The sequence below is a fragment of the Dermacentor variabilis genome, chromosome 1 (genome assembly GCF_050947875.1).
Source record: "Dermacentor variabilis isolate Ectoservices chromosome 1, ASM5094787v1, whole genome shotgun sequence".
Classification (NCBI taxonomy): Eukaryota; Metazoa; Arthropoda; class Arachnida; order Ixodida; family Ixodidae; genus Dermacentor; species Dermacentor variabilis.
This window is the reverse complement of record NC_134568.1, coordinates 128,122,807-128,133,370: the sequence shown is the minus strand read 5'-3', so window position 1 is coordinate 128,133,370 and position 10,564 is coordinate 128,122,807. Positions and strand designations below refer to the sequence as shown.

Here is a 10,564-nt window from a genome sequence, read left to right as displayed (position 1 = left end):
CCGACATCAATGAGTCAACACAATGCTGAAGTGTTGCCGTAGCGAGGGTTGCCACGTTGACGCTATCGATATGATTTTTTTGTCAGTAACTCTACAGGGGAACTAACGGCTGAAATAGTGCGGCAATAATGTGGCAATATTGCACTGACAATGATATGCGCGTCCTCTTTCAATGCGGAATGAGTAACAGTGCACATCAGCCGACTCAAATTTTGTGGCCAGAGGAAGAACTGCTGCAAAATTTGCGCAGGTTGGCGAAACAGCTGTCTTCTCATTAGCAAAAATACAACAGAATGTGTATAGAAGCACTTAAGCACCTATTTTCACACTTAGGTTGATTACCAATCCAGCGGTTATTTGCCAGTACTTGGTAAAAAAAAAACTAGCCTCGCATCAGAATAGTCCAAATGGTAGGCGGAGGCGGAGCGAAGAGTTTAGGAGGTGCAGTCGGTCGTTTTAAAAACTGAGGGTTTTCCACAGGGAGAACGTGATGTCTCGTGCATGCACTCGACGTTTTCAAGCAGTATCTTACGGTCACAACGGCATCGATTCATGTGTGCTCTCTTCAAGAACTGAAACAGCAGCGTCGCAGCTAGCAGTGGCCTTTACAAAGTATTTTGCTTTTCGCATTGGTTGGAATAGGGGGAAATAAGGGGGTATGTGGGGGGAGGGGGGCAGGCGACGCCTCGTGCGATTATTGTGTGTTCCATCAGACTCGTGATCACGTTCTGTGTGATTGCCTTCGCTACAGTGTACATAGACGATCGCTTGCTACTGCGCTAGCGCGCTATGAGCAAAGACCATTGTCGGAACAAACCATTTTCGAATGCCGCTCTCATAGGCCATCGCAACAGAGGGCGGTAAAGGCGCTGCTACAACTCTTAGGGACAACAAAACGGCCTTAAATGGTGTTTGTTGTGCTGCACGTGATCATGTGATGCAATAATCTGCGATGATCGGGATCGGCTTTTACCGTGTGTCCGTGCTCTCTCTCTCTATTTACCTTTCTACCTGTCCCTGCGCCTTCCTCCGGTGCAGGGTTGCAAACCGGATTTTCATTTCTGGTTAAGCTCCCAGCATTTCTCCTTTCCTTCGTCTCTCTCTCTCTCTCTCTCTCTCTCTCATTGTAGTATAGTCGTCTGGAGAAATCCCGTAGTCGATTGTAGAGGTTGTCTCAAAAAAGTCACAACATTCAAACAAGATAACGTTTTTTTATTTATTTTTTTGCCGGTTGGGGGGTGATCGCTGAGATTCGCATTTACAGCGCAAAACGACGAATCAGTAGTACTGCAGCGCATCGTCCTGTTTCTCCGCGTTTATGTGCCTTCTCTTTTTCTTGCTCTAGAAGCCCGTGTGCATATCGGGTGTTCACTAAACGTAAGGCATTGTGGGTCTTTTTTCTGAACACTCGTCCCGTTGAAGTATATTTAATTACACAGAGCCGATTGTTATGTACACTTTATTTTCTTTCATTTTTTTCATTGATAATGCAAGAAACAATGTGATGCAATATACGTATAATACAAAAGGGCACACGAAAAGTTCGGCCAGAACCGTCCCATGAAGTACATACCCTGTTGATTCCAGAACTTTTCTTTTTCTTAAAAACAAGCAAAATACAGTAACCAAGAACAATAGCAACAAAACAGAGAGGGGTATATGGTACAGCCATGAACGGTAAATACTCTCTGTTAAAATTTTGCTTGAAAACACTGGCTTGACACACTCGAAGTTGTACTATGCAATACCTTGTACAGCCGCGTGCGAATGTTCAGCCTATGACAGCAGGCTGAACCCGGCCGTAAATGGGAGGGCGGCAAGTTCTGCCCATTCTCGCTTTTATAGGTACTATTGTTTTGTTTTCTGTCTTCCTTCGATAACACATATAAAGGCTGTAGTTTATATTTCGTCGAACAGTTTCACTCAAATGAGTACAGGCAAAGTTTTCAGCTGCATGTTTGACACTAAAAACAAATTCAGTCTGTTAACCGTTGAATGCGGAAGAATGAGAGCACATGATATCAACTATTAACTTGCTTCTCTCCGCCAATTCATCCCGGAGACGAAACTCTTATTCTTTTATTTCTTTGACATAGAGGTCTGGCATTCACACACAATATCAAGAAGAACCCATTGATGTTTTTGTCTTCAAGCTCATAACACAATTTTAGCTTAACTCAACGAAAACGTCATTCAAGTATGCATTCGAGGTACACTTTTAGATCGAACTGACCTCTAAGACGGACTATGTAACCCCAAGCATCGCTCCCAGGTAAAGTGGCTGTCGTGTAAATCACACTATCAATCTTTTTGCTGCAAAAAAAGAAAAAACGCGGCGTCGGTGCCCTGGTGATGATCCCCTCCCCACAGCTATGGGTGCAACGTAATAATCCACGCGCACATTGATTAGCCCCCGCAAACACCGAAAATGATGCCGTTAGTGTATCTGCTCCAGAAGCAAGATACTGCCATCTTAGTTTCAGTTACGTTAGTACTGGGGAACGACGTTCGACATGCGATTTTATTGGAAAGCCCGCAAATTCTTTTTCTGGCAATTTTGCGGCGGCTAACTAGCTCTACGACGTCTTCCTGTACATTTGAAGTACAGTTACAGCGAGTTCCGCTTACCAACGTCGCCCTTATTCGTCATATGCGATTGTCCTGGTGGAAACAAATTTTTATGAGAGACGTTATGTTTTGTAATGCGATGTTCCTCTTAAAGACGATTTCATGACGATACAAAGGAATCTTCATGTCACTGAGACAACCTGAAAGACGGCTTGCCACGGCAGGCTTAGCATATGCCACCACAAACTACGTGTCCACCGCTTGGCACCGAAAATTGCTTCATTTCCAATAAAACACCAAAGCCTATGGACGATGATACTTTCGTAATGACCTTCTACAGATGATGAAGAGTCTAACGCGCATTCAACACCACTGATATTTCTTTAATCTGGTTGTACTACTTTGAGCAAAATGGTGGAGTTTCTGGATTGAATACTTACTTGTACTTGTAAGTTACGTTTTTGGATTACGCCGTTCACTTATACCAGCTCTATCACCCGATCTTTTCATTGACTTTTCCGCAAGAACCTAAGCGTCACTGGCGGAACCAGAGAGGGCCAGAGCTTTGCTACAAAAAGAAAAGAAAAAGAAACTGCACGCAGAATCACGAGATAACGGCAAAATACTCCGGGGCACTCGCTTGACCTCCGCGTGTCCTGCCGACCATATCTTTGGCCTTCATTCCCGTCAGTCCCTTTTTTAAACATCGACAAGAGTGTTAACCTTTGCGTTTCACGATGTGTGGCAACTGCCCATATGGCTTGTAAGGGAGGTAGGTGTTAAAAGCATTCCAGCTGATCACTTTGACTGCATTAACTTTTTTCCTATTCAGAAAACACTCGATAACTTCAAATCACTACGTTTCCTCAGCCCTCCTAAATACCAGCCCTGTTAACGAGAAGGCGGTAACATCCTTCCACATCGGGCAAGGCCTCACAGCAACAGCCTCAAAGATGGCTGGATTCGGGTGTCTTCGCGATGGCCAGTGTCAGTGCCGAGTTTCCGCCGTTCAGTGCAGCACATGTGGAGGCTGGAGCGCTTCGCGGCACTGACATCCAACCGTCAGACGCTTTGCGTTGTAGTTGCTGCTGCGGCTGCTGCTGCGGCGGCGGCTCCGTATTGAGCGTGGGCAGCGGCGTCTGCACGCGGCCGGAGGCCGTCTTCGGAGGCGACCGCATAAGTCTCTCTAGAGCAGCGAAGGGGGCCTCGACCGTCAGGTAAGCCACGTACGCCATTAGGATGGATGTCACCAAGATGCCGAAATACAGGGTGCACTGCGAGTGAAAGGCAAGTGGACATATTGGCCGTCACTGCGCGCGCACATGCGCACGCCGTGCAGCACTCGACGCTCACCATGTAGTAGTGGTCCAGCTGAAAGGACTCGCGCACGGAGGCCACGTGTACGTAGATGGGCACCGGGTGCAGCAGAAACACCAGGTAGCTGAGTCGGCTCAGTGGGGTCATGACAGAAGACGACAGCATTTCACCCACCAGACCTGCAACACGTGTCCATTGGGAATGTCCCGTCGATATACATGTGGCCAGCGTGCCAGCGAATAAATATGGTAGACAATCCCGAGAAGCGCCTAGCGCATGGACAGGTGCTGGCGATTGTCAACTTAGGCTCGTAATATAGCGAAAGCGCGCACTTCTGCTGGGAGTAGGTAAATGCCTCCGGCCGGTATGCACGTGCTATTTTCTGAGAGGGTAGCTATACCAAGCGTTCAGCAAACTGCTGAAAAGTGCGCACTGCTTTCAGACAGGAAATCAGGCGGCGTGCCTTTCCTACCTCGTCTAGATCGATGCTTTTGAACAAACACGCGTACGCTGCGCTGCACGTACGAACAACGCAGCCTACATATCGCACACACACGAGCTTGTCATGCGGTACGGTGATAATGAATGTTGACAAGGGAACAATGCTCTCCAGAGTATAGTGCGCGATGTCGAGCTTGTACGTTCACCTGCACTTGAAATTGTGAAATGTAGTTTCGGGAACAAGAACGGAACTACGGATGAGCAATACAAGCACTGTAACACAACACGTACATGCACACTTGCTCACGCACGTATACTGTGCGCTTTTCCATCAGTCCGTGCCGTACCATTCCATACTTTCAGCAGAACAATTCGCTCGTCCGCACAACTGGGCCGAGAAGCAATTCAAGCATAATAAGGAGCTTCTAACAAGACATGGTGCTTGGACCGCTACGACGGGAAGAACCTCCGGTCTGCCAGCACCGACAGAAACCGAATTCCTGGCTTCAGTGTCAATTTTCTCCAAGAAGGCGTTGGTTTGGTCATTTTGTACCAAATATCCTGGACGTGTCAGCGGCTGTCTAAAATTTTGTCAGCTATGCTTGCGTCTTTCTTACTGCACTGATAACGGCGCTACGAAGGAAATGCATTGGCAAACGAATTTTGCGAATTGCCACTGGAAAAAGTTGCCAGTGGAAAAAAAAACGATTATAACCTATCAAAATCCAAAATTTGTCGGCGCTATATGCTACCATATGTGAACATTTCTTCAATACGTTTCCTGAAAACAGTAAGTTCGTACTACTGCTCCTGCGCCCGCGAAGATAGAATTATGTATCCGATTCTCAATTCTTCTACTAAAGAATGACGTCATATTTATCATTCTTAGTAGTTATTATTATTGTAGTTGATGTATTGAATTATTTGCTAAATGCCATTAAAGGTCACAAATGTTTTTGCATTTATAAGGATATGCCTTTTGAAATTTCTATGAATCTATGACATATTTAGGAAAATACAAAAATGCAGGCAATATGGTGTTTTCACAAGCTTTAGAGTAATGTAAATCCAAGTAAAAATATATGCCACGTGGAGTACTAAACAGAACATGTCGTCAATATGCTATTCAGCAACTTTCAACAAATTTTTTAACGAAGAAAGATCCTTAAATTTATGCCAGATCTCACTGTTATCTCAGCCTTTTCAAATATACATTGCAACATCACTTGTCCTTCTTCTTTATTGTTATTATAGCTCTCTTAGCTTAGCCATACCCACATGTTCCCTTAGATTTTTTTTGTACAAGCATCCCTTTTACGTGGAGCTATGAGATGTGAACCTATCCGCAAAGCTGCAAGAATCTATGGAGCAACAAAAGAAAAAAAATCACTTACAGCTAATTTCTAAAATTGTAGCACATAAAACAACTGCACTTTACAGCCCAATTCGTCCAACAGCATATTTTCTACAGTCATCATAGGCTCCTACCTCATTTTCTATGAGATCTAAGGACAGGGAACTCCCACCTTCATCCGGTACCAATTTTCAAAACTCCAGGAATATGAAGAAAACTTAGGATGTAGCCAATCGATGAAATAAATTGACTCTATTCCTTAGCGAGAGCTATTTACAGCAGTTTACACATATTGAATTCTTTTTACTGTGATTCATGTATCGCTTCTTTTTTTTTCCAGCTCGCAATTCTTCCTCGGATAAGAACTTCCTCCTCAATTCCCTTAAATTGGATTCATCCATTACACTTTCGAGGCTACTACGATTTTTTTCTTCCTTCTGAAATTAGTTCATGTTCTGTTCACAAGCGCTACGCGCTGCACTCAGGAAAGTTTCTTATGAGAAATTCGCTTGGACGCATAGGATGTTGTTGCTCACGCAGGAATTAATTCGCCCTCCCGCATCTAGAATTTGCATACCCCTTTGTCCGGGATTATTGAAACAACTTTGCAGCCAATTTGGCAAATGGCTGCTCAATTTGTTACGCGGGGCTTTGATCGTGAGGCCCGTAAACAGAGGTTAAACAGGTCATCTGGCTTAATTCAGCCACTAGCAATTCGCCGCTGGCTTAAGTCCCTCATTCTGTTCCCTATATATAGCCTCACAATAACAGATCGCATGGACTGCCGATCGATAGTCCCGCTTGCCATATTGAGACGACCCGCCGTGGTTGCTCAGTGGCTATGGTGTTGGGCTGCTGAGCACGAGGTCGCGGGATCGAATCCCGGCCACGGCGGCCGCATTTCGATGGGGGCGAAATGCGAAAACACCCGTGTGCTTAGATTTAGGTGCACGTTAAAGAACCCCAGGTGGTCAAAATTTCCGGAGTCCTCCACTACGGCGTGCCTCATAATCAGAAAGTGGTTTTGGCACGTAAAACCCCAAATATTATTATTATATTGAGACGCTTTTCTTTTATGCTTTACTTAATCTTCGAGCACATCTTTGGTCACGCATGCCCGCCCAGCTTGCTTGCGTTCCCTCAGGTCACCTCGTGTTGGAATGATCTGACGATCCGTGTCGCATCCCTGTGTAATTCTGGAAGTTTCACAGGGACATTGTGACAACTATACCCATAAAACTGTACGCTGATAGCTTGTTTTTCCCCAGTGTCTTCTAGAGTACCTCTTATGGTTAATTTAATTAATGCGGGACCTTCTGTAGCTCTAAAATTGACTCACGAGTGCTATCTTTATTCTAGAAAAATTTGTTGCTGCATGCAGTGTGATGCCCCTCTTGGTTGTATGCTTATTTGTTCCTGCGCTATTCATGACCCTGATTGCATAGCCCACCTGAATCAGGGGTATTTATTTATTTATTTATTTATTCATTCATTCATTCTTTCGTTCATTCGTTCGTTTGTTCTTGTTTGTTTTTGTTTATTTTATTGAGAGTGACTCAGTGGCTATGCCGCTCTGCTGCTGAGCACGCAGTCGTGGGTTCAATTCTCACGGAGGCCGAATGCAAGAACGCTCGTGTATCGGGGGTGCTCTGGATGCAGGTTAAAGAACCGCACGTGCTTCAAGTTAATCCGCACCGCTCCACTTGGGTGTTTCCCAGAGACCATGTTTTGCTTTGATGCTTTAAACCCTATGAATCACCCAATGAATCGATCAAGCTGGCACTAAATGAAGACCCAAGTTTACCATTTATATATATATTGTTAACGACACCGCAAAAGCCCTTTTGCTGACTACAGGCTATAGGAAATCTGGTGTAGCGCCTTTGAGAATATACAGCTTCTTTTCTCGTCATCGTCCTGAAGTGGACGTGCACGTGATACTTTTCTTGCTTTTGTTGTGCGGCACGTCTTTTTTCCACATTTGTCTAACCACGTCGTTTCAGATGATGGAGGACATTCCCAAGGGTGGGCGGCACCACCCGGACGAAGGACAAAAGGAAGTTGACGATACGAGTGCAGACTAACAACTGGTTTATTTTTTTCAAACATGTGATTAAATGTACAGAGAATGGGATCATGTGATGAACGGACAAGTGCAAGTGGTCAAAGGGTGTCAGCCTATCTTGCCACTCGTAAAAATAAACCAGTTGTTAGCCTGCACTCGTATCGTCCGATTCCTTTTGTCCTTCGTCCGGGTTGCACTACCCGCTCCCTAGGAATATGTTCAGTCGCCAACTCGCCCAGCTTGCTCGGTTAACTCAGGTGATTGTCTTACCGAAAAGCAGCGAATGTCTCATTATCGATATTGCTTGATTAAGATGTGCTTGCGCGTAGTTATTTTTTACAAAATTCTGGGGTCTTACGTGCCAAAACCAGGATATGATTACGAGGCACGCCTTAATGGGGGACTCGGGATTAACTTCGACAGCCGAGGGCCACTTTTTTTTCGCAACATTGTAATGCTGCCGTCGATGCCGCGATTCGATCCCACGGCCTCGGGTTTAGCAACGCAGCGCCAAAGCCACTACGCCACCACGGTGGGGGCGCGTAGTTATTACTTTCATGTTTTCTTGCTGGCGTTGCTGTTCATTGTGCTTTTCTTTAACTAGAAGGACAGGGAGTATATACATTTCAAATCATGTGCCCCTGCTATGTGATCCACCGAACGATAGCCGTCAATCTAAGTCAAAAATATAAATAAGAAGTTCGCCTACCCCACTGTGTTGCTCACAAACATGCATGTACATAATTTTTCAACTAACTTGTACTAAAATCTTCAGGAATATATGGAAATGCAAGCAACACCGTGTATTCAGTTTCTTTTTGTGCAATTGAGGGGATTTATCGCGATAATCTTGAATTGATATATTGTAGCAAAGAAGAGGAACACTATGGTGGTTCATCCTCTCCACGCTTTCTAGTGGGTCAAGCTCTCCAGCGCTGTTCTCGCGGAACGCCTCTCGTGCTGAGAGTCCGTTCCCAGCGCTGACGGTCGGCCCAACCGCCCTTGGCTAATAAGCGCCTTTACAAGTGATGCATGTTGCTTCGGCGTACAACGTCAACCCTGGAACTTCGATCCCCTACCCTACCCTACGCTCAACCATGCCTGAAGACGTATCCCAGCAAGTGCCTCAGTCGGTCCTGTGCTCTGGTGTGCCTCGCCACGGAACCCTGCCATTTTCAGCGGCGCGAACGACACCGACGTCGAAGACTGGCAAACGACATATCAAAGGGTAAGCGCCCACAACAAATGGGCCGCCAAACTGAGCAACATACTCTTCTATCTCGCGGGTGTCGCCAGTCTCTGGTACAACAACCATGAGACCGACTTTCGGACGTGGTTCTCGTTCAATACCTCCTTTGTGGTTGTGTTTGTGGCTTTGTGGCTGTGCGCAAGCTGCTAGCGGGAATCGTGTTTGCGAGAACGTGCACAGCAGCCGAGTGAATCATTTGCCAGCTACATTGAAGATGTACTGTAATTGTGTAAGAAAGTCAATGCGACGATGTGGGAGTCCGAAAAATCAGAAATGTATTAAAAGGGATAGAGGGCGATGTTTTCAACATGCTACTTGCCAAGAATGCTCAGTCCGTGACAGACATTACCACTCTATGCCAAAGCTACGAGAAGCTTTGGCATAGCCGACATCCACATTCCTCCGAACGCCTCAACGGTCGCGCCCCTGTCCTGCAGCGGAATCTCAGACGCTGCTGCACTATCCATCTGACCGATTTCTCACTCGGAAAGGTCTGCTGCTACCTTCTGCGACAGTGGACATCACGCAGGGCTCTAGCATCATTTTCGTTTGCAACCCGTCCCCATAGCCTGTGATGCTGCTTCGAGGGGAATGTCTTCGCAATGTAGAAGCGATCGAGGACGTGCAAGTTATGGACGTGCCCGATGACCATTACTGTACTAGTTCCAGTGCGCTCGGTGCTGTTTCTACGTGTGACCTATTGCCCAGTGATGTCTTCGGTTCTTCTGATGCCGATGCCCTTACACCGGTCCAGCAGTCGCAGCTTTTGTGCCTTCTAGAGAACTTCGTTCCTCTTTCGATCTATAGGGCAATCTTCCCTGGGCCGGACGTCAACTGTTACACATCGCATCGATACTGGCCCGCAACCGCCTTTGTGGCAACTTCCGTATCGTGTATCTCTTGCGGAACATCGTGCAATGAACGAACAAGTCGACGACATGCTTCGCCGCGAGGTGATACGACCTTCCAACACTCCATGGGCATCCTCCGTCGTCCTAATTACGAAGAAAGATGGTTCTGTGCGGTTTTTTGTGGACTACCGCCGCCTCAACGAGATCCCTCGCAAGGACGTCTGCCCTCTCTCACGCATAGACGACGCGATTGACAGTCTACAAGGCGCAGAATTCTTTTCATCTCAATATCTGCGCTCACAACATCGGCAGGTACCCATGGCAGACGCCGATCGAGCGAAGGCAGCTTATGTCACACCCGACGGCTTATATGAATTTAACGTAAAGCCTTCTGGACTTTGTATGCGCCCGCAACATTTGAGCGCTTGGTGGACACAGTTCTGCGCGGCTTGAAGTGGCGCACGTGCTTGTGCTATCTTGAAAAGGTTGTTTTTGCTCCTGACTTCACCACGCACCTTCAATGGTTCTGGTCTGTTTTAACGTGTTTAACAAACGCAGAGCTACAATTAAACCTCAAAGTGCCGATTTGCTGCTCGGCAGATGAGAATTATAGGTTATGTGGTATCCAAATATGGAATTCTTCCCGATCCAGCCAAACTTCGGGCTGTCGCCGAATTCCCTAAGCCAACGTCCGTCAAAGGATTGGGCAGTTTCATCGG

At 46.3% G+C, this 10,564-nt stretch overlaps 1 protein-coding gene across 2 annotated transcripts in view; it reads right to left on the bottom strand.

Annotated features, from left to right (window-relative positions):
* Positions 1 to 1,375: 1,375 nt before the first annotated feature.
* The window catches only part of LOC142584559 (nose resistant to fluoxetine protein 6-like), a 134,134-nt gene continuing 124,945 nt past the window's right edge, over positions 1,376 to 10,564 (bottom strand). For both annotated transcript variants that reach the window (XM_075694662.1, XM_075694665.1), the window contains exons 14-15: positions 3,922 to 4,064; positions 1,376 to 3,842 (exon numbers count right to left, since the gene is read on the bottom strand). In XM_075694662.1, the coding sequence (XP_075550777.1) occupies positions 3,516 to 3,842; positions 3,922 to 4,064 (470 nt within the window). In that variant the 3' untranslated portion in view covers positions 1,376 to 3,515. The remainder of the gene's footprint in view (positions 3,843 to 3,921; positions 4,065 to 10,564) is intronic.